General features: G+C 51.3%; 8 protein-coding genes across 8 annotated transcripts; 4 read left to right on the forward strand and 4 right to left on the reverse strand.

The window, feature by feature from the left end:
* Window positions 1-448: 448 nt before the first annotated feature.
* BDW70DRAFT_152531 (tRNA synthetases class I-domain-containing protein) lies at window positions 449-5,363 on the forward strand (the record flags this gene model as incomplete). The annotated part of the gene is made up of 3 exons (XM_073739456.1): window positions 449-512; window positions 559-2,021; window positions 2,334-5,363. 3 exons carry the CDS (start codon window positions 449-451, stop codon window positions 5,361-5,363), a joined length of 4,557 nt encoding a protein of 1,518 aa, XP_073593198.1.
* Window positions 5,364-5,702: 339 nt separating this feature from the next.
* On the forward strand, window positions 5,703-7,571 carry BDW70DRAFT_141874 (opsin family protein). Its single transcript, XM_073737843.1, has 5 exons — window positions 5,703-6,272; window positions 6,327-6,393; window positions 6,440-6,927; window positions 6,976-7,110; window positions 7,174-7,571. The coding sequence occupies exons 1-5, from the start codon at window positions 6,073-6,075 to the stop codon at window positions 7,253-7,255; spliced, it is 972 nt and encodes a 323-aa protein (XP_073593199.1). The 5' UTR covers window positions 5,703-6,072; the 3' UTR covers window positions 7,256-7,571.
* A 2,730-nt stretch (window positions 7,572-10,301) lies between these two features.
* On the forward strand, window positions 10,302-11,354 carry BDW70DRAFT_152533 (putative glycosyl hydrolase; the record flags this gene model as incomplete). The annotated part of the gene is made up of 1 exon (XM_073739457.1): window positions 10,302-11,354. The coding sequence occupies one exon, from the start codon at window positions 10,302-10,304 to the stop codon at window positions 11,352-11,354; it is 1,053 nt and encodes a 350-aa protein (XP_073593200.1).
* Window positions 11,355-12,067: 713 nt separating this feature from the next.
* On the reverse strand, window positions 12,068-13,970 carry BDW70DRAFT_170378 (proline permease PrnB; the record flags this gene model as incomplete). Its single annotated transcript, XM_073742909.1, has 2 exons — window positions 12,068-13,706; window positions 13,781-13,970. The coding sequence occupies 2 exons, from the start codon at window positions 13,968-13,970 to the stop codon at window positions 12,232-12,234; spliced, it is 1,665 nt and encodes a 554-aa protein (XP_073593201.1). The 3' UTR covers window positions 12,068-12,231.
* Window positions 13,971-14,567: 597 nt separating this feature from the next.
* On the reverse strand, window positions 14,568-15,412 carry BDW70DRAFT_141882 (uncharacterized protein). The gene is made up of 3 exons (XM_073737844.1): window positions 15,350-15,412; window positions 14,855-15,291; window positions 14,568-14,804 (listed from the first exon to the last, which is right to left on the reverse strand). Exons 1-2 carry the CDS (start codon window positions 15,354-15,356, stop codon window positions 15,050-15,052), a joined length of 249 nt encoding a protein of 82 aa, XP_073593202.1. The 5' UTR covers window positions 15,357-15,412; the 3' UTR covers window positions 14,568-14,804; window positions 14,855-15,049.
* Window positions 15,394-16,490, reverse strand: BDW70DRAFT_141883 (uncharacterized protein). The gene has a single exon (XM_073737845.1). The coding sequence runs from the start codon at window positions 16,174-16,176 to the stop codon at window positions 15,766-15,768; it is 411 nt and encodes a 136-aa protein (XP_073593203.1). The 5' UTR covers window positions 16,177-16,490; the 3' UTR covers window positions 15,394-15,765.
* A 946-nt stretch (window positions 16,491-17,436) lies between these two features.
* On the reverse strand, window positions 17,437-19,142 carry BDW70DRAFT_97752 (glycoside hydrolase 5 family protein). Its single transcript, XM_073745323.1, has 3 exons — window positions 18,260-19,142; window positions 18,056-18,184; window positions 17,437-17,966 (listed from the first exon to the last, which is right to left on the reverse strand). The coding sequence occupies exons 1-3, from the start codon at window positions 18,996-18,998 to the stop codon at window positions 17,659-17,661; spliced, it is 1,176 nt and encodes a 391-aa protein (XP_073593204.1). The 5' UTR covers window positions 18,999-19,142; the 3' UTR covers window positions 17,437-17,658.
* Window positions 19,143-21,299: 2,157 nt separating this feature from the next.
* Window positions 21,300-23,331, forward strand: BDW70DRAFT_97746 (sugar porter family MFS transporter). The gene is made up of 2 exons (XM_073745322.1): window positions 21,300-22,860; window positions 22,911-23,331. Exons 1-2 carry the CDS (start codon window positions 21,476-21,478, stop codon window positions 23,167-23,169), a joined length of 1,644 nt encoding a protein of 547 aa, XP_073593205.1. The 5' UTR covers window positions 21,300-21,475; the 3' UTR covers window positions 23,170-23,331.
* The last annotated feature ends 1,588 nt before the right edge of the window (window positions 23,332-24,919 follow it).

Below are 24,919 nucleotides of genomic sequence, written 5' to 3' on the forward strand. Positions count from 1 at the left end.
TGCGAATAGACGGTTAGAAGTTAGGTACAGAAACAATAATTGGACATAAGACCAAAATCAGTTAATAGGCAATGAATCCTGATGAGGGGCGGTGTCGCAAAATGTCGGTGGTTGTCGGCTGTTGTTCCGTTGGCCAGAAAAGGAAAACATAAACAAACCCCAGCCCTTGGAGCATCATGTGACTCTGGATCGCCAGTCATCGCACTCATCGCGGTCGGGGTCGTTCACATGACCCCGTCCTCCATCTTCGCCATCTGACTGGGCTCAAGCAGCCTGATTCTCTACAGCCCGCTATTTTGTTACCAACTTACATCACATAAAACTGAAACTGAATATTTTTGCTATACTGTACTAAGATCCCATTTCTAAGCGCAACCCTAGACCACTAAACGCTCTGGCCTTTGGCTCCCTTTACCCCTCACGGCATGGTCGCGCCCTGCAGCTTATCATGAGTGTCTCGAAAGCTTCAGCGCAGGCTCAGATCTATCCGGGGAAAGGGCTGGGCTCTATAAGTAAGTTCACCTTTGACACATCTCTGCAACGACTAATCCCGAGCAGCACTTGGTGCTTCTCTTCATAACGTCCTAAGCCGCCTCAAAGCCCACCCTCAGACCTACCCCGCGATCGATATCGCGTACTCCGCATCGGATCCTCTACAGCAACCCGTCACTCTTCAACTCCCGTCAAATGGTCTGCGATTACGATTTGACGGGCCAGATCAAAGATTGCGTCTTATAGAAATCTTGGATTTCTCCAAAACACCGTTAGTTTATAAGAACCAGGAAGTGTGGAAGGGGGCGGCCAAACCTCAAGAGCATTCAGCTTCTCCACAGGGTCCGGGTTTTCGTCACGTCTACAACCGCCTCTTTGGTCCTTCATATCCTGGCGAATACATCCCGCCGACATCATCCTCTGCGTATGGCACATATGTGCTATCGTATCCCGGCGTTGCCTTCTCGTTTCCACTTCAGCATTCCGCTTGGTCGGAACAATGCGATTTCGTAGCATTGCTATCATCTTCTGCGGCTCTACCGGCAACATCTATGTCAATATTTCAGGGCCCGTCGTGGCCAGAAGTTCGAGATAAGCTGTTCACGCAGCAGCCGCAGTACCCCCGGTCTCCCGCTCTTGCCGGCAAGAGCAAAGAATTTTTGCCTGATGAGATTGAGGAGTTCGTCATGCTAGGAGCTGGTAAACTCGAAGTCACTCGGAGATCAACTCCCTCGACGTATATTAGGCTGTCGCAAACCACCCCACAGGATCTCATTGCAGAATTTGGGCCGCCGGACGCAATTTACCGTAAGAACGATCGCAGGATTTCCATCCATCGGGCCGCTGGCGGCCACGGCCGGGATGAAATGATCCACATAAGTCCTGCATCAGGTAGAGGTATTGAACTTCATGATACAGATCAGTCGTCAAATAACAGCGTAAGTGATGATTCGGACGAGGGCTTTTCGCAGACAAGTGCCCTTGATCCCTCTTCGTTACCGTCGGAGTGCTTCTTCAACTACTTCCATCATGGCTTTGACGCATTCATATCCCATCCGACCACACCTGGTCCAGCATTTCCAGGCTCTGGTCTTGATGACCCGACTCCCCCATCGCCTTCGTCCCAACTAGTGGTGACTAAGATTGTTCTACATGGGAATGTGCCGGGCTCATATCCGTTTAACCGGTACCGGCGCAGTCGCTGGAAGATCGAGCTGAACCCCTCAGGCAACCCCTCCGTATCTGTTGTTACCTCAGAAACATCCTACGACCTGATCTCGCAGCAGCTCAAAAGCGTATGGAAGGGATCATATGCAAGCGCAGCGGAAGAGCGAGTTCTTGAAAGGCCAATGGTGCTGAACAGAGGGTGGGGCGATAGTCCTGAAAGCAGCGTCGAGTTCCTCGGGGGATGGGAGGAGAGCACAGGCAAGGGACAGAAGACTGGACATGGTGGGCATGACGGTGGCTTAGGAAATACGGAGTTGTTTGGGTTTCCCGGTCTTCTCTTTGAAGTCATGAAGAACGGAGCCGTAAGCTGTTTAACTATATATTGATGTTGTGAATCTATGCTGTAGGTAGATTTCTAGCTAGCCAGTGACGAATCATTTCTCACATTGACTCTCTCTTTTAAAGCTTCTTCACCGGTACAGGATATATGCTTTATTGTCGAGGCTTCAATTATCCTCGTGCGCAAGCTCGAGGGTGCAAGGTTGTTTGTCTTGGGCCGACCTCCGCGAGGAACGTGGGTCTCAGATGCCAAGCTGTGTTATTTTCTGGAGTCCTTGATCTGCAGCAGCAACCTTTCCTCCGCGCCGCAACTTTGACGCAAACTTATTATCCAGTTAAGCAGGATATGCTTAAGCGGTAGCATGTCCGAACTGCCGCGGACGCTGGCGCGGTCGTGGTCGTCGACCCTAAAGCTGCCAAAGTCGACGTTCCCGGCGCGTGTGACTCCGACCGATCAGACAAAATACCTAAAGCGATGCACCGACGACCTCTACGCCTGGCAACGTCGTGAAAGGCCTGCCGATCGACCGTTTGTCCTTCACGATGGCCCTCCGTACGCGAATGGCGATCTTCACGTCGGTCACGCCCTCAATAAAATATTGAAGGACATAATATGCCGTGTACAGCTCGGTGCGGGAAAGAGGGTGCGCTACGTGCCGGGCTGGGACTGTCATGGATTGCCCATCGAGCTGAAGGCCCTGGAGGCGCGAAAGGATGCTCGAGAGGAGAGCGGCATTGTTGATGCTGCCGTCACGAGGAAAGTCGCGCGAAACCTGGCGGAGAAGACGGTGAAGAAACAGATGAACGGCTTCCGGAGTTTTGGGGTAATGGCGGACTGGGAAAATCATTGGAAGACCATGGACAAGGATTTCGAAAAGCGACAACTTGGTATCTTTCGCGAAATGGTTGAGAAGGGTCTCATCTACCGGAGATTCAAACCGGTGTACTGGTCGCCTTCAACGGGCACGGCGCTTGCGGAGGCAGAGCTTGAGTATAAAGATGATCATGTTTCTACAGCTGCCTTTGTGAAGTTCCCGCTGGTTAAAGTTCCTTCGCATCTGAAACGGGACCCATTGCTGCAAGGAAAAGATATTAGTGCTGTCATCTGGACTACGACCCCATGGACGCTTCCGGCTAATGCTGCTATTGCTATACACCCTTCGTTCCAATACACAATTGTCGAGTCGGCAGCTCACGGTCATCTACTCGTCGCGCAATCTCGGTTAGAGTATCTTGAATTTGTTCTGAAAGAAGACCTCTCCGTGATTGTGCCATCGATTCTCGGCTTAGAGCTAGTGGACAACACTACGTATCAGCCACTGTTTAAAGCGGCGAACTCGGAACCGCAGCCGCTCATTGCTGCAGACTTCGTGACCGCTGACTCAGGCACAGGGCTAGTCCATTGCGCCCCTGGGCATGGTATGGAAGACTACGAAGCCTGTCTTAGCCGCGGAATCCCTGCATTTGCCCCGGTTGATGACCTTGGAAAATTCACCGATCTCGCAATGCCCGATGACCCGAAACGATTGAGTGGCAAAAGCGTGCTGGCCGATGGGAATGTTGCTGTACTCAAGTACATTGAATCGCAAGGGCAACTCCTTTCGCAGCACCGCTACGGACACCGGTACCCGTATGATTGGAGGTCAAAGCAACCGATCATCATTAGGGCTACTGAACAATGGTTCGCCGATGTGGCCGATATCCAAAGCAGTTCACTAAAGGCTCTCGATGATGTCCAATTTGTACCGGCGGCAGGCCGGCAACGGCTGGAGAACTTTGTGAAGAACAGGAGCGAATGGTGTATCTCTCGTCAACGCGCCTGGGGTGTCCCCATTCCCGCTCTTTATCATCAAGGTACGGGAGAGGCTGTACTTACCAAAGACAGCGTTTCCCATATTATGAGTGTTATTGATGAACGTGGGATCAACGCGTGGTGGACCGACGATGCCAATGATCCCGCTTGGATTCCGCCCGCGTTGAGAGAAACATCAAGTTCTGGCTATAGACGCGGGACGGATACAATGGACGTTTGGTTCGACAGCGGTACTAGTTGGGCAGAAGTTGAACCCCCTTACAGTGAACACGGTCGTCCCGCAGATGTTTATCTTGAGGGTAGCGATCAACACCGCGGATGGTTCCAGTCGGGACTTCTCACCTATGTCGCACACCAGCTTGCTTCTGGCCAGACTGACGCGCCCCGTGCCCCATTCAAGACCCTGATTACCCATGGCTTCACGCTTGACGAGGAGGGACGAAAGATGAGCAAATCCATTGGCAACGTCATGGAACCCCAGGACATCATGGCCGGCACTCTTCTACCTCCACTGAAGCAGAAAAAGGGAAAGAAGCGAGGGGGGGATGGGAAGCCCGTCTACGACGCTTTGGGTCCGGACGCTCTTCGATTGTGGGCCGCAAGCAGTGACTATACTCGCGACGTTGTCATGGGCAAGCAAGTTCTACAAACAGTCCATACCAGTTTGCACAAGTACCGCGTTACCTTCAAGCTACTCCTTGGTGCCCTTTCGGACTTCCGCCCAGAAAACAAGGTTCAGTATGACCAACTTCTGCTGGTGGATCGAATCGCCCTTCTACACCTCTCAGAAATGACGCTTGCAGCGCGAACTGCCTGCGAGAAGTTTGAATTCTACAAGGCAGTCAGTGCTGTCAATCGATGGGCGAACCTCGAGTTCTCTGCTTTTTACATGGAAGCCATCAAAGACCGCCTGTATACTTATGCCGAAAACAGTCCTAGCAGACGGGCTGCTCAAACGACACTGTTTCACATTTACCAACATTTACAGGAAGTCCTAGGTCCCATCACACCGTTATTGGTGGAGGAAACTTGGGAGCACACCCCGGAAGCGCTCAAAACCGCCTTTGAGCACCCTCTGAGACGCACTGTCTCGAAGCCTGACCCACAATGGCAGGACCCGTCCCTGAGTGGAGACTATCAGGAGATCGTTACGGTCCACTCCGCTATTAAGAGCATGCTGGAGAAGGCAAGAGGAAACAAGCAGACCGGCTCATCCTTGCAGTCTTTCGTGCATATCCAGCTCCCGAGCACTGCTACCCAATCTGTGCTCCAACGAAAGCTAGAAGAGCTCCCTGATATCTTTGTCGTCTCCTCAGTCACTCTTACCGGTAGTGGAGAAGCCGTTCCCGACACGATAGCGAGCGCCGATTGGCAGTACAGCGAGGAGTTTGAACTTCCGATCGGTGGGAAAGGAAGAGTGTATGTTTACAGCCCGCAGGCATCCAAGTGCCCTCGATGCTGGCGGTACGTCATCCCGGAAGCTGAGGCCGCCGAGAACAAGGCGTGCGATCGCTGTGAAGAAGTCGTCCAGGGACTAGATGGATCTGTGTGACCGGATCGCTTCCATGCGCATTCTTGATCTGGGCATCTACTCTGTAGACACGGACAATAAAAACAGCGGGGTCACCCCTGCTGCGTGCGGCGTGTCTTCTTGATTCTAATATCGAGTCGTGTATATTATAAATAGAATTAGAAATTGACCACTTATTGGCACTTGCTCGGAGTAATACTTCCCCAATAATAATGCCAATCCATCATTCAGGATGCTGCTTGTCGTCAGTGGCAAGATCGGAACTTGCTCTGGATCCGCCAAGACCCAGTCCTTCCCGCGTCGATGAGACGATGACTGGAAGGCTGGCTCTTGACAGCTACTGCACTGCTCAGCTGACTTGTTTTTACTCTGCTTGCAGCGGCCGAATCGAGCTCATCATTCGACCAATGCCCATCGATGTTCCTTCGTGTTCCAGAGAGCTCCGGCAGCTCTCTGTCCGATGACGATGTTCTGGTGTCAGTATGACGATTGGAATGTAAAACCACCGCTGCCATGCCACCCGGATGCGCGCAGTTGGCGAATGACGTCCCTCACTCTGGATCGACCCAGCGGTCTTTGGTCCACTCAGGTCGAGACCATGGATGTCACCATCATCGTCGCTGGCTGCTGAGAGCCTATAAATGCGTCCAGTCCCGGCTCCAGTAGCATCGGCTACGTACGGCTTAGTGGAGGAAGCATCATTATCGCCCACCTCGAAACAGATCAGAGTATGGCCAATATGATCGAAGACGCGCTTAAGAAGACTGTCACAGTCACGCAAACTCTGACAGAGACCGTTACTAAGGCCGTTCCTTCGCACGATTCGACCTCCTCATGGACTACGACCACCTCGGTGGCTCCTATTCCCACGGTGATTCCGGACCGTCCAACCTTCCAGGCGGTTGATACAGCCGCCAAGCGGACATTATGGTACGGTGGGAATCAGATCTTGTTGGGATAATGCTGATTTTTGATTTCGAATAGGGTTGTTACAGTGCTCATGGCGCTTTCGTCTCTGGTTTTCTATATTCTCAGCAACCGCGTACAACTAGTGAGTTTTACCGTTATATCGAACTATGCAGCTACTGACTCTTCAGCCAAAACGTGTCATTCACTACCTAGTCGCTACCGCAACCACAGTCTCTTTCATCATCTATCTTGCTCTCGCTACCGGACAAGGCATGGACTGGAAATACGATACATATAACCACAAGCACAAGCACGTTCCAGACACTGAATATGGAATCGTCCGCCAGGTCCTCTGGTTGCGCTATGTCAACTGGTTCCTTACCGGACCGCTGATCCTCGCAAGCTTGACCCTCCTCTCCGGCCTCCCTGGCGCGTCGCTCTTTGCTGCCATTGTCGCCGACTGGGTGATGCTAGGAACTGGCCTTTTCGGCACTTATGCTCCCAACACATCGCGCAAGTGGATCTGGTTCGCTCTCAGTGCGATCGCTTTCATCACTCTCATCTACCATATCGGCGTCAAGGGAACCAGAGCCGCGAACAATCGGGACTCGCACACCCGCCGACTCTTCTCGGCCATCGCAACTGTGGCACTTCTGGCCAAGGCTTTGTACCCGATGTATGTTTTGCTCTATGCTCTTGATTATTCGATACTAACGCAATCTAGCACCCTGGCTGCTGGCCCGCTCTCCCTCAAGCTTGGCCTCACTGGAGAGACCATCCTTTTTGCTATCCACGATATCATCATCCAAGGAATCCTCGGGTACTGGCTTGTCATTGCAAATGATGCCGCTACTGGAACGTAAGTATCACCTAGTCACTTTTATTCAATCATTTTCGATTGAAAATGTGCTGACGGACATAGCAACCTCTATGTAGACGGTTTTTGGTCTAGCGGACTCGGCAACGAGGGAGCAATCCGCATTAACGAGGAGGAGGGCGCTTAATTCGTTGAACTCCCAATAGCCCTAAAGTCTGCTAGAGGTCGATAGGGCACAGGAATGATTTGAATTCAGACGCAGCTGTGGAAGCAGCGTAGATTTGCGGAAGAGGCAGCTTGTCTGAACAAGGTCTAAGACAGAAAATTACCTTTCGGGGTGCTATTAACAGTCTGTGAATTCATGATCTCAGCTGGCGTTGTCTACTTAATTGGGTGTAATTACTGTTAACACACAATAGCGTGAGTCGTGGTTTATACATATTATTTTTTATATCGATTAGCAAATTCATTACTCACCGTCAAGATGGTCACGGTGGGTGCAAGTCAGCTCTCCAAGTATGAGATATACACATATTGTACACATATGAGGTGGGCCGTGGAGCTCAGCCCAGAACTGTGTCGTTTAGTATGTCAACGAGTAGATCGTCAAGTGCATTAATTTTCTAAAGAACTAGGAGTAACTTCGATGAGCATCAACTATAAATACACACTGATCAAACGATCTCAATATTGATCCGATTGCATAGCGGGGTGGTGCAAACGGAGACACCTTGCACCTCTGGGTCTATGAGATAACCGACAAACTGTCCGAAGGCAATCAACAAGCACGGGCACTTTCGGATATTGCATACGCAGCATATACTTCTCAAGGAGGAACAACGCCAGTGGTTTACCGTTACCCTCTTACAACCTGATCTCTGGGGCCGCATGGTTTACGCGGGGTGAGAGTGGATCCAATGCTAGGACCAAGGCGACTCAAAAGACAGTTGTACTTGTTTGCACTCCACAATGGTAGATCTGAGATTTTCATGATCATCATGGTGGGGATCGGCTCTAGACTACAGTCGTGGTTCGGCCCCTGGCCGAGTGTTGTCTGGCCGACAGATGAGCTAGTCAAGTCGTTGGCATTCTCTCCTCTCTCTCTACACTGTCGAAGTAACTCGCTTTTTGTTCCCCCCATCTTTGAATTGAGTCACCGGTTATGTTTCCGCAGACACCTAATCTGGCGCGTTGAATGCAGCAGGAGTCGCTCTTACCCTAGGACAGACAGCACCGAGCGTCGAAGCAGTGAGCACTTCCAGCGTTGAGCGAGAAGGTATTGCTGGGAATACGCCCAAGCAGAATCCCTGTGTACTGCTGATGAGCGCGGACGAGCGGGAATGGGAGCATTAATGGAGAGATACCTCTACGTTATCCGCATGCTGTGAGCCAGCTTAGGGTTGTAGGCTAGGCTGCCGCAGTGCGCCTGTACGTGTCATCTTCCCGGAATGGTCTACTCATTAGATCCGCTATCATACCACCCGGTGAGTCCCCTAGCCATTGGTAGTCCCGTATCAAAGCCCAGCATTTTCAGCCGCATCTTTCGTGGGACATCGATGGAGGTTCGCGCGAAGCATGGTTCTTACTTCTCAGCCGTTTGCTAAATAACCCTATCAACATTCAAAGGCAATGCTTGTCTTATCTGAGTAGCAGCCTCGGTGACCTTCACCCTGAAGGGCTTTTTTGCGGGCCAGATATCGTAAATGGCAATTAGAGTGCTTGAAGAGTACTATCAATATTCTCCTTTCTCTTTTATGTGCTCAAAGATCGCAAACAACTGCTCGGCTCAGTACTCTTGCCAGGATAAGTCTTTTGCGCTCGACTATATCTCTTCTGGTCATTCTGGTCCCAGAGATTGCAGATCCAGATGGGATAGGTGTCTTGAGTCCTTCAACTGGGATGGGCGATGCCCGAATCATCAATTTCCAGCACGCCGGTGCTCTAATGGCATGTGATGGCCACTTGTGAGCGTTGGTACACGAAGGACACTCCAAGGTAACTAACGCGCTACGTGCAACTATATCATTCACGACAGCAGCGGATAGAGTGTTCCGCAAGCGTATATATACTACCCATCGGTTATCTTCGAGTTTCCTCAGCTGCCTCGTCAATCACCCGAGAGGCAGCTCAATGGAAGAGCTACGGGAAATCCAAGATGCGCTTCAGTTTCTCACCTGGCGATCCAGAGCCTGGGATAACACGGGACCTGGGCGCTGCCGTGAGGATTTCGCGGTGCCGGCTAAAAAGCACACCCTCGAATGGCCACCGTTGCTCGGATTGGAACAATGGGAGCTCTTGATGAGCTATGAATGGTGCACCGGCGGCGGCAAGACAGCACTAATTGACGTGCCCGATCCATGTGAAACGGGGTCTCGGGGCACCAGAGACACGAAATCGTCATCTGTATGCAGGAACTTGTCCAGGTCCGAGAGTCTATATACGGTCTGGGGTCCCACCACAGAGCAAGTTATCGGCACCCATCAGGCGCAGCGATGATTAGGATATACGTTCAAGTATACCGGGAGAATCAACGCGTCGTACTCATCAGGACAGTCACGCAAAGGGTAACTGGCCGTGGGCTACGTCTTTCTAGCCGTACCTTTGATAGCCTGTGAGGTGACACTTAGCGCTTCCTTCGATTAGAAAGCCGATATGTCATACATACATGCCCGGGCATCGCCGCGATCCTCCCACTTCCCCTTTGCATGGCACTCCGTCAAATATTGCTTGATCAAGTATAGCTCTCAAAGGAATCTCAAGGCCGGGTTGGCTAACTGTATTGGAGGCGTAGTGCCTGTCTCCACTTGGCCCTACCGATATTACCGAGCAATTATACCATTGACACGGTAAATGATGGTGCTCTTGCTTTATTTTTCTGTTACCGTATGCTAGAAGCCAGATTTAATTGAAAAGGCGAAAGTTGACCTTGGGGTAACCCCAAAAGAGGTTGGTTACAGCTCACTACCAGTAACCAGTCCAAGCGGAAAATACGAAAAGTCCACCATGGCTGATCAGCAATACGACCCGGGCGACCGATCAAGGTAACATCGTCGCTACCAGATTAACGCGGTGTCTCGTGTAGCAAGATAACGCAGCATTGCGCCGTCGTATTGTTTGTCGATCCAATGACGATCGTCTCCAGAAGAGATCAGGTGAGACATATAAGACAAGCACTGTGCCCTCAACACCCTGACCGTCTGCAAAGGACAGTATTCTACCCAAATAGAACAGACATGAAGTGGACAACAGTCTGTCTCGCCTCCCTGCTCGGACTCGCTGCGGCCGGGTCTAAAGCCCAGATTGGGCAGCATGTGATATTCTCCTACCCTGGCGAAACGCCCCCAGAGCACCTCTTAGATCTCATCAGAGCAGGTGAAGTTGGCGGGGTCATCATCTTCGGCGAGAATGTCACTGAGGACCTCCCTGAGACTATCGAGCGGTTCCTCTCGACTTACCGCGAGAGCCCAGCGTACAACGGGACACCCCTCCTGATCATGACCGACCAAGAAGGAGGGCAGATTCGTCGTCTCCCAGGCGCGCCGGAGCAATCAGCGCGAGAAGCTGGCGACTCATCGGACCCTTTCACGGCAGCTGGGGAGGCGGGCGCAGGGGCAGCGGAAACGCTGACGAGCTACAACATGAACGCGAACCTGGCGCCCGTACTGGCTGTTTATCGAGAGGAGGGTGATTTCGCGGATCGCTATGGAAGGTCGTACAGCAATAATGCGACCGTGGTGTCGGGCTGTGCGGCGCAGTTTGTCGAGGATCAGCAGAGAGCGAATGTCCTTGCGACAGCAAAGCATTTCCCCGGCTTGGGGGCAGCCGCGACAGAGGAGAACACGGATGAACGACCAGTGACGATCAATATATCGCTTGACGAAATCCGTGCGGTTGATGAGGTACCGTATCATGATGTGATACAGGCCGGGGTGGCCATGGTCATGCCGTCGTGGGCGATCTACCCGGCGCTCGACGCCGAGCGGCCGGCTGGAATGAGCTCGCGCTGGATCCAGGAGGAATTGCGCGGGCGACTGGGGTATGATGGGGTGATCATTACTGATGCAATTGAGGCAGGGTCGTTGGGGGCATTTGGCGACGACAACAACAGGGCGCTGTTGGCGAAGAAGGCCGGAGTGGACCTGCTTCTTGCGTCAGGGAGGAATGTCACCCAGGGGGAGAGCATTGTTGCTGCTTTGGACGCTGCGCTAGAGAATGGAGAGTTGTCGCAGGATGAGTTGGATGCGTCGAGTAAGAGGGTGCAGGAGGTGCGAGCAAGGCTGGCGTAGATCTAAGCCCTAGCGTCTTTATCGTGCTGGCGCAACTGGTCTATTAAATACAAACTCGTAATATCAAAGCAGAGTGATTCAGTGGCTGAATATCTGTATCCAAAGCCAAAGTCTCTGTTAGAGCACCAATTCCGTCTAAGAGGAGATATTCTCAGCTCGATGTCTTGCCCTCTCTATCTGTCGATGCGCAAGGAACATTTCTTCCATCAATCAGAATGAAGTAAACCTGGCAGTTAGATCATGCTAGCAGTAGTGCTCATTTATTCGAGAGGGCATCTAGCTAGACATGAGCTCGGGGGGATCCAAGTGATAATCAGTAAGCCTACTCTCACCTGGGGATCATGTACCTGCATTATTCCAGCTGGCTCTTTGCCGTACCTCTGGCGCAGTGTCTTGAAGGGAAGGCTGTTAACTCTGTTCGTTTTCATCCCGACTCCCCGTCCGCTCGTAAGTGCCCATCAACTGGGCTTCAAGAGCCTGAATGTCAGGGATACTACCGGGCTCAATTCGTCTAGGAGGAACCCGGGCATTCCAGGCTGGTCCGAGTAGATCGCACAGCTGGAGGCCTAGAAGATCCACGTACTGCTCATTTACTCAAGAACGACCTTGAAGCGCATTCACCTACTGACTGCGACGCTGCGGTGACTAATTGACAAAGCATCAAAGCCAGGCAAGGTGTTCCCAGCCATTAACTTGATTGAATCGAAATCTCTGTACGACGGGGAGAGCATCAAACTGACATGTGAGCTCGTGATATGGATTCGCAATGGTTTAGCGCAGGCTGCGCGGCATTGATTCATACAGATGTCGCATACTATGTTGAGGTATCTAAGTACGTTATTATATTCATCCCACGATTTAATCAACCAATGAAAAGTCACTCAACCAGCGCCATCAACTTTCTCCCAATTGTGTCACGCGGCCTCGCCGGCTTCTCAGCCGCAAGGATCTCCTGCAGCCCGGTCTGCAAATCCACCTCGGTACTCTTCCAAGCCCACGGATCGCTCCAGAACCAGATGCGATGTCCGACATAAAGCAGCGCAAACGCCGGGATGCCGATGTACGCCGTGAAGAAGTTCGCTGCTGACCAATTTTGCGGGAAGAAACACGTGAAGCCGTTGATTAGTAGCAGAAAAATGGCAAAAGATAACCCGATCCAGATTCCATAGGGTTGCAGGCGAGATGAGTAAGGCTTCTCCACACCCTGAGCCTTAATAGCCGCGTTGAACCGAAAGTACACGATGCAGCAGCAGATCCAGGAGATGAAGCCCGACGTGTTGGTGAAGTTGATAAGCCAGTTGAAGACGGTGTAGCTGCCGGAAGAAACCGCGAGGTACGAGAGGAGAGAAAAAAGTGCAGACACAGTGACAGCAAGCCATGGAACACCGAATCTGTTACACGACTTGAATATGCTCGGTGCGTTCCCCGATACAGCAAGACCGTACAAGCTACGGCTGGACATATACAGGAACGAATTGCCTGCCGACCACGCCGATGTTAGAATCGCCGCGTTGACAATGTGGCGGAGAACAGGTATGCCTGCGTTCTGGATTGCTGCGACGAATGGGGACGCGGAGGCGTTGTTCGTGTCGCCCGTGAGGAGCGCCTGGTCCTGACTCGAGCAGATGACGCCGATAGCGAGGGCGCCGAGGAGATAGAATATCACGAGTCGATAGATATATCTCCTCCCAGCCTTGGGCACGTTCCGTCTCGGCGACTCCATCTCTCCGGCTGTGACGATGATAAGTTCCGGGGCAAAGATGAATGCGATGGCTGACTTGACGATGCACTGTAACAACCCGATAAACCTTCCTGTGTTCTCATTTGAGGTAACGAGGTACGTGTTCATCGCCCCAGGATCCTTCCAGTAATGGAATCCCAAACGTTGTCGATTCGGCCCGCCGCCCCAGAAGAGGATGAAACTCAACAGTAACAGCCCAATCAGCGTGATGATCTTGATCCCGGCAAACCAGAACTCCGTCTCTCCGTATATTCCAACTGGCATATAATTCAAGACCACAATGACAACCAGCATGATGGTAATCCAAGCAGCCAAAGGCACGCCATTCGGCCAGTAATCGATCACTAGTGAGGCGGCGACAATTTCGTAGGGGACCAAGATACCCAAGCTGTACCAATACAGATACCCCATCGCAAAACCGAGACTGCGGCTCACGTACCGAAAGCCGTGGTAAGACATGGTGCCTCCGTGAACCGGTAGGTACGCGCCCACCTCGGCGATGCCGGTGACGATGCAGTAGACGAGGGTTGAAATGAAGACATAGCCCAGAAAAAGCGAGAGGGGTCCGCCGATGTTGAGGGCTTGTCCGGAGCCGACGAAGAGGCCGGTTCCTGAGCCCCGGTTTAGTTGAGTCACTCCAAGGGGACGGGGTAAGAGGAAGGTGTGAGGATGAAAGCACACGAACCAATTGTCCCTCCCAGCGCCATAAGCTGAACATGCCGCGTTTTCAGCCCGCGCTGAGTATTCTGATATCTCGAATCGAGGAGCTCGGCCTCGACGAGAGCCTGGAGAGTCCCAGCTTTTGTTTCTGCCTCCGGGACAGCTTCAGGATCGCGATTGCCATAGGGGGCGAGTGTTGGTTTTTCGGCGGCCATAGTGCTCGCTAAGGGTAGATATTCATTGAAAGCTCATGATGTAAAGAAGAGGAAGAGAAAAGAATAAATACGACCGCAGGATGCGAATGGAGATATGGATGGGCAGATTCAATTCCAAGTCAGCTGTCCTTCAGAGTAGCATCGACCGTATTTCCCCGCAGAGTCAGCCAAACACAGCCAAACAGAACGGGCTGGCCGCGAGTCTAACCCGCGCCAGCCAGCGCCAAGAAGCCCGATGGGCTCGGCTTATCTTCCAGTCGCGAATGCATTGGGGTACCGAGATATGGAGATGAGATAGGGGTGTTGATGGTATCAAAGAGGGGGAAGGGTGGAGAAAATCGGTGACGGCGAAAAGGATACGGTCGTGCGTGACCTTTGGCATAAAAATTGTGGCCTTTACGCAGAGCACGTTTATAATTCAAATGCCTCAGGTAGGTTGTAAACGAGACCTGAGAAGCTGTTTGTTTTTATCGTCTGCTAGGAAAGATAATCGACGCCAGCAAGGTGTCATGCCATCATCGAGGCGATAGGGTCCTGCACGCTTTTAGGTGCTTCTAAGACGCTTCTAGATAGCTTCAAAATTAACTTCGAGATTCGATTTTATACATTAAACCGCCCCGTAATGACTCACTGGGAAACCTTAAACCCCAAAGGGGCAATCATGGCAAGCAGAACTTACCATATACCCTTTTGCCCGTACCAAATGAAACCAGATTCTCAATTGTGCGAAAAATAGGTCTAGAATATCCATTTGGTTATCAATAATCTCTAATTTTGCATGATCTTCTTGGAAACTCATGGATAAGCTGTGTCTCTTAAGCAAGAACTCGTGCCCTACTTTCATATTAGTTGAGTCAACGATGAATAGGGCGAAGTATGATTACCACGTTTCGGCGGCGAAGTCGTACATTGACAATGATCCAATCCTAGATCATATCATCGGCTCGCCAAGGTTATTACCGGCTATTCTTGTAAAGACGTATATTGTGCTCGTTTACTTTGCCTTGCTCTCGAACAAACTCCACTACCCATTCCTGGCCGGGAACCCAGAAATCGACCTGACCGTCTGCGGTCTTAGATCACTCGGTAATGACTGGCACACATCTACCGGCTGTCTTGTTGGAACACCGGTAGAACTCGGCTTGATCCTGTGCCTCAATTGTTCTGGCTGTGCACCACTCGACATCGTATTGCCTTGTGCTGAATGTTGAGTGTTTCAGTTGGCTTGAATTTCTCGTAATATTGCAAGAGTCAAATCCTGTAAATCTTGGGTTCGGAAGGTAGACTTTTCGCTCTTTTTTCGATACAGTGTTCGATCCACCTAGAAATAGTCAGAATAATTAGTTTGAGATATCTGGACTGGAACTTAAGACCCATGCTTTTCATGCAATCTTAATGGATGCACATAGACTTCGTTATATTCCTCCTTTCCGAGCATTTGCCTTTGTGCAGCCAGCCTCTTGTAACATGTCTTGGCCTCTTTGTTCGGCTTACGTCGTACATTACTTTCCTCAAAAACCCAAGCAAAGAGGCTTGCAACTTCTGTGGTGAGCCAAACGCCCTGAGGCAGTGAGCGAGATATTGGCTCATGAGCCAGCAGTCCCAAACATCCTTATCCCGTTTCATGCTGTCGACAACGTGCTCCCTGTTTATGACCGATAAATCACGGTTCTTGAGATCATGATGGTAAACCACGCAAATTCAGTCAAGCGACATGAAGATAGACAGTGGCTAGTTGGGATGAAGGGAACTCGCGTCATGGACGCACTTTAACACGGCGCTAGACCCCCAATGTCTATCTGTCAGCGAGGAAAGATAGTCTTCGGCATCTGGAATGAGGGTAATTTTTCTTGAAAGCGATGGTTGCTATTAATCGCTGTGCAATATCTGTGAACTCTGACCGGTGAAGAATAGGCCAATCTGAAGTGATGATGGACATGACTGAGGCCACGCATTGAGCTGGATCAAACTGAGCAGGCGTAAAAGCGCCAATATCAGTATCGGGCTCACTGTCGACACAGCTCAGCGGGTTCCTGCAGTAGCAAAAAAGACAGATTTTGACATCAAGGCTTTCCTGAGACGACCGCGGCTTGTCCATTGAGTTCCAGAAGAGAATGCCCGAATATGTTCTTTTGGGCGTCGTCGATGATGAGGATAGTTCCCGGGCCAGATAATCCATATTTGGGTCGAATCTTGTCCGTAACATTCTATCGAGCTCGTTCCAAGCGGAGGTAACCGGTTTCTCTGCCAAAGGGTACTCATCAAGCCTGCGCCATGTCTCAATAAAGATTGAGTCCCTCTTTGTAACCTATAACACGGCTGCAGGAGTTGGGCCAGTGTGTTTTTCTGCTCATACGGATTTGTCGCACTTACACAACTTTTTGGAAATCAACAAGGTCGGCAAGTTTGAAACTGTCACCGATTGAGCACTGAGATATGAGAAGAGATGGAAGCTGTTCATCTAAATATTATTAGTTTTGCCATTAGAGCTGAGAACGCAATCTGACATGCTTTCAGCTGGCTGCTTCCTTATTGTGTTGAATCAACCTCTGCTGAACTTGCATCTCCATGTTGGGTAACTGGATGGAGACCTTTCCCGCAGATAATGTCTAGCTATCCATCCTTAAACATTCCCGAGCCCTTTACAAGGACAGCAGATGGTGAGTTTCCCCACGAAGATGGGAGATTTACAGCTCCCGGACATTATTCACAGAACTGGAATCTTCGAAGACCTTGTCGATACCGGCGCGACTGCAGTGGCAGAATAACTAGCAAACATAGTGTGCCGGATCAGGATCACTTCAATATCCAAATGGATATGAAATTATACAAACTGTGGACAATACGCGGAGGATTGAAGAGGAAAAGAGCTCTCATGTAACAAAATCCGCAGTTGTCACATCACGTGCCTTGATTGTCGTAGAATTATATTTCACGTTAAAACGTGTAGAAACCAGGACGCTGGTCACTCGTAGTGCCCGAAGGCTGCTAAATGTGACGACTAGGCGTACTACATTAGTGCTACTGTGATTCTCTCGAATGATAGTACGTCAGTTGCTGATGAAGTACTTCAGCAAGCAGTCGATAAGTGGAACCGCCCAGGTTAATGGGAAAGTGCCCTAGGGGTTATGTCTCACCTGCAATGCTTGCTCTTGGAAGAGGAGTCTTTTACGAGCCATTAGATTTGCCAGCGAAGAAATCATTATTCCCGCTGGCTAAGACCCAGACTTGTGAATGGTACAATAGTCGCTTACCGTGGAAACGTCGTGTCATGCGCTCTGCTGCTCAAGAGGAAAAGAATAAAGAGGAATTGCGAGCAAAGAAGTTAGTGTCAAGAGGGGAAGTTGGAAGCTATATAGACAACGCACTGTGATGCCAAGAGGCCCATGTACATTATCCTGATTAGACGCTGTGCTAGCTCTAGTAGATCGGCGCATCGCAAACTACGGAGGAGCTACTGGGCTGCTGATTAGGGAGTCAGGCAAAGCCTGAATATGATTCTGTCCCTACACTGCTAGCTAGATTGACAATATTCTAGCTCTGACGTCTAGCTGAGTACTCTGCACCTTGGCACAGATCCTTCAGATAGACGCCAGATGACGGTCAACATCAGGCAATGTCTCGCCAGCATCACCCCAGCCCATCACTCCATCACATATCAACAGAAGCCAGCTTCTCGCCGGATACCTTACTTGGCACTCTTCTCAATCGCCTCGACATGGTTTGTGACAAGACACTCAAACTCTTCACTGCCGTAATAGAACGTGTTCCCGTCGTCTGGCGACGGCCCGCTACTCAGAGTATCCCCATACTGCCAGTAAAGGTCGGCCCCGATGCCCGTCGCGTTCAGAGCTGCATTCTGCCACTGTTTCTCAATGGCGCAGTGGTTCGACGTCACGCCATATTCTTCGAACAGGCACGGTTTTCCAGCGGCGGCGCAGGCAGCGGCGTGCGAGGTGATCCAGAGCTTGCCCCAGTCGTTAGTTGTGCCCCCTACTTCTTCGTTAGTTTTGTGTTTTGTGCACGGTAGCGGGTCGAAATAGTAGAAGCTATTGAGGGTGAGAAGAGACGACAGAGGGACGTACAGCTATCCGGGTAGAGATGGAACGTTCCGAAATCGATGGTGTCGATGGTTAGGGCCGCAGCAAAGTCAGAGCCCTCGGTGTATTGGAAGGGGTAACTTCCATCGGAGCCGGTGTCAAGGCCAAATCCCTCTAGAGCTTATTGTCAGCTTGTTCATCTCTTGGAACGATGAAGGTTTCTGGGAAATAGAGGCATGGTTTGTGTACCGTCACCGATGCAAACCAAATGCTTCGCATCCAAGCCCTTGATAAACGCGCTCGTCTTCTCAATCCAGTTATGCAACACACTCGTCTCACATCCAGAGCAGCGTGGCTCGTTCGCGAGTTCCCACGCGAAAACCGCCGTTGAGTTAATGTATCGTTTCACCACAGCCTCGACGTACGCCTGATATGCAGCCTGGATGTCCTCATTCTCAAACCACTCGGTCTTGTCACCGCCCCCATAAGCCTGCATGTACGCGTTCATGCCGCCAAAATCATCCCAGTAGTTCACGAAATTGATAATAAGCTTGATGCCGTGTTTTTCTGCACTCTGAACAACATAGTCGAGGCGCTGGAGCCCGTCCTCGCCGGTATTGATGGTCGACTTCCCGTCCTGATGTAGCTGGAAGTAAACGCTTCCATCAGTGGGAGCGGTGTTCACGTCGTTGAAGCCCCAGACGCGGAGGATGCGCAGGCCAGACGAGGCCATGTGGTCGAAGACGAGATCGACATCGCTGTTGTTCTTCTTGAAACCGATCCAGTACGCGTTGGAGCCTGGGAAGTAACCTGCTTCCCCGTCGATGACGAACTGGATGCCCGAAGTAGTAGCGAAAGATCCGGATGCGGATGGAGTAGGAGTAGGAGAAGGTGTAGTTGAAGGAGTGGACACAGGTGTTGACGCGTGAGGGAGCGCAGCAGCCAGCGCCAGGCTGGCTAGGGAAAGCAACGCCTGCGAGAACTTCATTTCTCAGTAAGGACTGTTGAGTTTTGGATACTTGGGAAAAAACGATGACTGTTAGTCGGCCGCTGCCGCTGCGTCTTATTATTTATACCCTCCTCGTCGGTACCGTCCAGCCGGACCCCGTGTCAGGTCACCGATATGCATGAAACCGGCCCAAGCTCCAGCAAATCGAGAATCAAGACTCCATGAAGATCAGAATGATATCTCGGACGTCCGTGTTCGACTGGGAATAAATAGGAGCTCCATTGCTGATCTAGGAGTGGCAGCTAATCTATCCGACTCTATAGGCGTTTCAGTTGTCCGTGTCAGATCTGGCAGCGGGAAGCCGATCGTTGTTTGACTTGACATCTTCACGGGAGACGGAGGATCCAGTGTGCTCGTACCATGTCATTGCCGGCTGGGCAAGGACTGGCACCTGGCAAGGACCGATTCTGACACTCTGCAGTGGCGTACAAAATGAGGTCATCGGAACTAAGCTGACAGTGAGGCCCATTAAGGGTTCATAAGCTCCGCGAGGATCCGAGCATATCCCATGCGACGCGCATCGATCCGTGGCATACTGGGACACTTCGACGCAGTATCCATATCTGACAATGGTTAGATTCTATGCTGGAAGCAGGATCTGAAGGTGGGAAGAAGAGAAGGTGCATGTGTTTTGGCCAAGTTTCTCCAATGCTTGTGTTTACGTGAGGGCTTGGCATCTTTAATTCTGCCTCAGGCCATAACTCTTCTCGACGAGACCCTGTTTCGATGTCTGTGGACAAGCACTGAAGACCGGTTTATTCCTAGTTACCAGGCACCATCTGCATCTGACAGAAGACAGTTACCCTAGGTATTGACGCCTACTGGAGATAATCGGTGTTTGAACGTAGTCTACGTCACTGAAAACTTCCAGCGCAAGGCACCAAAATATATTCTACGCATTGATGGCCACGGAAGACAGAGACACCTTGCCGGGTTGATGTTTTGTGGTTTCCCTGTCTTCTATGCGCCAAAAGAAAGTTCATCAGCGTAGTTATAAACAGCGATACGATTTAGAATGGAGTCCAGACTATAATGACACTCCACGTTGCATCGAACTGACGATCTCTACTTGTCGATACTACTCTTGAGTATTCCGTACAGCAGACTCCGCGAAAACAGAAGGTCAGCCGGAGATCGGAACTCTACTGACTCCGGTCAGGGCGAGGCAGAGATTTCTGCCTCAGCCTTCAATTGAGAACCGCTGAGAAAAGGCAACGGCCGGCTCGGAAGCGGAAAAGGAAGGAATGACGTCTTCACATGATTCGGCTCGGAAATAGAATCTTCCATACTCTTCCCACAGTTTCCAAGGCCAATGACGAGCCCAGATCGTGGGACGCAGCCTGTTACAGCCACCTGAATCTAGCCAAGGAATCCACAAAAAAAATGTTGCTCGGCGACCGCTGCGTCGTCGAGCCTGAGCCCGGTCGGGTGGCAATTCTCATTTTCAGTGCCGAGTTCGGCAGATCGTCGGTATTTCCGGTCGCAGCAGGATTTGCGGAACAGCCAGAATACTCGGCTATGGCTACAAGCCCAAGGAAAAGAGCGATAATTTGTGCGTTGCAGAGAAAGAAAGAAGAGGAACGCTCAGATAAGTGATGCCATGATGATATGACCCCATACTGTACTCCGTTCTCCGTACTCCGTCCTTGAAATCCTGGGGAGGCTCACCGGTCAACTTTTCAGGCAAGAATCGCCTCTCCGTGTCTTCTCTCCGCGTCGGTCTCCATCTTCTCCAGTCTCTCCAGTTTCAACGCCAGGCTCGTGCCTGATCTGGCATCACGTCACCGGCAATTGATATCTGGTATGGATTGTGTCCAGCGTAATGGAGTATGGAGTGGGAAACGAATCTTCTTGATCCTTCAAGCCACAGCCAAGGCCGGGCCGTGATGGCTTCCATGGCATGCCGATTTTCCTGAGTTCGGCCGCAGGATCCCACGGCACCGGGTGTCTCCAAGTGCCTTGGCCCGGAAAAGGCGTCACAACTCCCGTGCCTGATGCGGTCCGGCTGCGCCACCAACGTCGGCTTCGGCTTCTGCCAAGTATCGCTATCGGGCTATCTATGATGTATCTCTATCGGAAGGGTTTTCGCTCGAGAGTAGTGTAGATTTGCAGCGGTACAGTCTCCTGTACGACAGGACACCTTTTCTCAAGATGAGTCCTGCCCCGAGCTGACTCGGGCTCTCGCGGAGTTGTCCGTATGGGGACGACTCAGGAGTAGGTGGACCCTCGCTCCCATGAGGCCTGCATTGTCTGGATGACAGTCCTCCATGCCCTTCCAGAATTCTCCACACGACCCGGACGGTTGCAATCAGAATCAGCACCGCTTACGTTGGTTCATTTCAGCTACTGCACTTATAAAAAGGGAAAAGCCCTGCGCACATCCCCAGATCCCGCATTCCCCCATCTTTTCTTTTCTATTCACTTCACTTTGTACCTGTATCCCGTGAGCCATTACCATGGGTGTCGAGTCTTCTTCTTACCATGGGGAGTCTATTACCCCGGCTCCTGCTCCTCAGCCACAACAATACTCCAGCCAGGAGTCGATTGGGAGCACCAAGCCTGAACCTGGGGTCGACACTCCTATCCCCCGCATCACCCTGCGAGCCACCATCATGGGCTTGTTCGTCTCCATGGGTGGCTTGCTTTTTGGATACGACACCGGTCAGATCTCTGGTTTCCAGGAAATGTCCGACTTCCTTGAACGCTACGGTGAACCCCAGTCCGATGGTTCATATTCCTTCAGCCATGTCCGGTCCGGTCTGATTGTCAGTCTGCTGTCTATCGGAACGCTTATTGGTGCTCTCTGTGGTGCTCCTCTCGCTGATAAGCTGGGCCGGAAATGGTCCATCACTGTCTGGTGTATTATCCTCATGGTCGGAATCATTGTTCAGATCTCCGCCCCCTCCGGTAACTGGGTCCAGATCGTCATGGGCCGTTGGACCACTGGTCTTGGTGTCGGCGGATGCTCCCTGGTTGTGCCCATGTACCAAGGAGAGAGTGCTCCCAAGCACGTCCGTGGTGCCATGATCAGTTCCTATCAGCTGTTCGTCACGCTCGGTATCTTCCTAGCATACTGTATCAACCTGGGAACGGAGAGCTTGGATGGCAGTGCCCAATGGCGTATCACTCTAGGTCTGACCTTCCTGTTTGCACTCATCCTTGGTCTCGGCATGGCCATGTTCCCCGAAAGCCCTCGCTTCAACTACCGCCACGGCAAGATTGACACTGCCCGTACGACTATGGCCCGTCTCTACGGTGTCCCAGAGAACCACGTCGTCATCGTCCGCGAGCTGGCTGAAATCCAATCGCAGCTCGACGCTGAAAAGGAGCAGTCCCAGAAATGGAACGAATTCATTACCGCCCCACGCATGCTGTACCGCATTCTTCTGGGTATCGTCCTCCAAGCTCTGCAGCAGCTCACTGGCGCCAACTACTTCTTCTACTATGGTACCACCATCTTCCAGGGTGCCGGTATCTCCAACTCTTTCATCACTCAGGTCATTCTCGGAGCTATCAACTTTGGAACCACCTTTGGTGGTCTCTACGTAGTTGAGAACTTTGGTCGCCGCAAGTCCCTCATTGCTGGCGCTTCCTTGATGTTCATCTGCTTCATGATCTTCGCCTCCATCGGACACTTTATGCTCGACGTTGAACACCCCGAGAACACCCCCGGACCCGGCAAGGGGATGGTTGTCGTTGCCTCTTTCTTCGTTCTCTTCTACGCTACGACCTGGGGTCCCATCGTCTGGTCCATCGTTGCCGAGCTCTTCCCCTCCAAATACCGTGCCAAGGGTATGGCTCTCGCCACTGCTTCCAACTGGCTTTGGAACTTCCTCATTGGGTATGTCTTTCGATATCTTCTTATACGCACCGTACTAATAGTCGCCTTAGATTCTTCACTCCCTTCATCACCGGTGCCATTGATTTTGCGTACGGCTACGTCTTCGCGGGTTGTCTCCTCGTTGCTGTCTTCGTGGTCTACTTCTTCGTTATTGAGGGTAAAGACCGAACTCTTGAGGAGCTCGACTGGATGTACGTCAACCATGTCAAACCCTGGGAGAGCAGCAAGTACGAGATCCCGCGGATCAGCTACCACGATGACGCGCGCGGAGCCAGGAAGGAGAATACTGAGCACGCTGAGGTTGCTTAGTTCTCTCGTTTCCCTCTTTAAGAGCCTTGCTTATATGTGACCACGTCGTCTCTTGAATGCCTTTTTATCTTGTATATAGAATTCATGCATGGGTTGAGCCTTTTGCATTGCATTGGATATAGACGAACATTACCATACATACCCATACTATTTCAGTTCAGGTTTCTTTCGTGCGAATTTTCTTGTACACTGAACTTGTGAACTCTTAATCTTACGTCATTTGCTTCGTGAAATCTTTTCCTGGACACCGCGGTTGCCCAACCCTGGAAAATCCGAATTCCCTAAGAGGAAAAGTGAAACCCGTTCATGTTGCTAGTGATTGACTATTTCCAGTAGGTTTCACTAAAGGGGAAGCTCCTTTCAATTCCCGACTTTCTCAAGAGAGTGAGGCCCTGTATTACTCACCGCATTAATGCGTCTTCAGAATAATCGAATTTAACCGGCCTCACACACTCTACATTTACCCGAGGGACGTAACTTGAGGATTCAAAAGGCTCTCACCCGCAAACGGGGTTTGTCAAAATCGTGCGAGACTCGCACAAAAATGCTTGCCTTCTGCCCTGGTGGACAGGTAGAGCCTCGTTTCTCATTCGAGGTTTGACCACCACGGAAAGAACCAGGCTGATTTCATCATCTCTAAGGCCTCGGTATAGTCAAAGATGAAAAGAGCACAGTGAAAGTCTCCCATCTCCACTGGAGCTCCAGTACGGAGGGCAAGAGTAACATATGCAATCACTGCAGAAAATTCGAATCTCCCATCGTTGTCAATTGAGGTTTACCCTCGTCGTCACTATCATACTCCGTATGCTCCTCATCCCATGCTATTTGGCCGTTCCCGCCTGCGCGGTGACGCGGGGACGTGACTGGGATCAATATCCAGGAGCTCAGGTCTGCCAATCTGAAGCCCTGCAAGCTTAATAACGGAACCTTGAGGATGACAGCTTTGGGGATGACAGCTGTGCTCCCACGCAGAATTAGCGGAGTTTCTCATGTTAGAACAACCCTGAATTGGGAAAGACCAGTGAGGCTTGGGACTTCTCTCAGCGGATCTTGCATCAGGTAGATAACGGTGAGAACTCAAAAAAGATACGGTACGGCGATCCGCAGATCCCCAAGAACCTCGCCAGCAAGATCGGCAGGAGAAGTCCCGTCCGGACCAATCCAAGCCTTTGCCTGCGGCAGTGAATGTGCCAAGCAGAAGATCGCCTGCCCATTCAATACTCAAGCCCATGGGATGTCGATAGTCAACGCAATTATTGCTGCCAGTCACTACCATCGACTCTTCTCAAATTCCCTTCGTATCTCGTTTTCGCTACTTCATTCCCGAATGGGCCCTTCGCCTTTGGCCCGACGCCTATAAACTCGGCTTTTGCCCGTCCACGCAGGTTTGTTTCTGCAGACATTTTCCCGGCTTGGCTGCCACTCTACACGGTGGCTAGGACGCTGTCTTCTGGCCTTACTTTTGGTTTCCTCGGACAATAATGTTATACTGTCTTTGCCGTGCGCCTCGATGGGTTGGCTTGCAAATTTCGCAGTCGTAAGCATTGTAGTACCTGGGTATCTTATACGATTTTCATCGGCTTAAGATGACTGGTTGAGACTGGCGCGACTACTTCTAGCTCTGTCTCTGGTACTCGGTTGCTCTGTGCCGCTGTCCTTTATTTCAGGAACAGCTGCCGGTAAGCAATAGAGAAAGAAAGGGAATTAAAGCGTGAAAGGGAAGGCTGGCGGCTCGTAGGTGAGCAACAAC

The sequence above is a fragment of the Aspergillus foveolatus genome (assembly GCF_047715535.1).
Source record: "Aspergillus foveolatus strain CBS 279.81 unplaced genomic scaffold BDW70scaffold_53, whole genome shotgun sequence".
In the NCBI taxonomy this organism is placed as follows: domain Eukaryota; kingdom Fungi; phylum Ascomycota; class Eurotiomycetes; order Eurotiales; family Aspergillaceae; genus Aspergillus; species Aspergillus foveolatus.

Excerpts from the sequence above, each read along its gene's own strand:
- BDW70DRAFT_141874 (XM_073737843.1), top strand. The coding sequence starts at position 6,073 with ATGGCCAATATGATCGAAGACGCGCTTAAGAAGACTGTCACAGTCACG. Across the intron at positions 6,394-6,439 it reads TCAGCAACCGCGTACAACTA|CCAAAACGTGTCATTCACTA; the intron begins GTGAGTTTTACC and ends CTGACTCTTCAG. Across the intron at positions 7,111-7,173 it reads AATGATGCCGCTACTGGAAC|CAACCTCTATGTAGACGGTT; the intron begins GTAAGTATCACC and ends TGACGGACATAG.
- BDW70DRAFT_141883 (XM_073737845.1), bottom strand. The coding sequence starts at position 16,176 with ATGTTACGGACAAGATTCGACCCAAATATGGATTATCTGGCCCGGGAA.
- BDW70DRAFT_97746 (XM_073745322.1), top strand. The coding sequence starts at position 21,476 with ATGGGTGTCGAGTCTTCTTCTTACCATGGGGAGTCTATTACCCCGGCT. Across the intron at positions 22,861-22,910 it reads CTTTGGAACTTCCTCATTGG|ATTCTTCACTCCCTTCATCA; the intron begins GTATGTCTTTCG and ends TAGTCGCCTTAG.
- BDW70DRAFT_97752 (XM_073745323.1), bottom strand. The coding sequence starts at position 18,998 with ATGAAGTTCTCGCAGGCGTTGCTTTCCCTAGCCAGCCTGGCGCTGGCT. Across the intron at positions 18,185-18,259 it reads TTTGGTTTGCATCGGTGACG|AGGGATTTGGCCTTGACACC; the intron begins GTACACAAACCA and ends AATAAGCTCTAG. Across the intron at positions 17,967-18,055 it reads CCATCTCTACCCGGATAGCT|TAGGGGGCACAACTAACGAC; the intron begins GTACGTCCCTCT and ends CTAACGAAGAAG.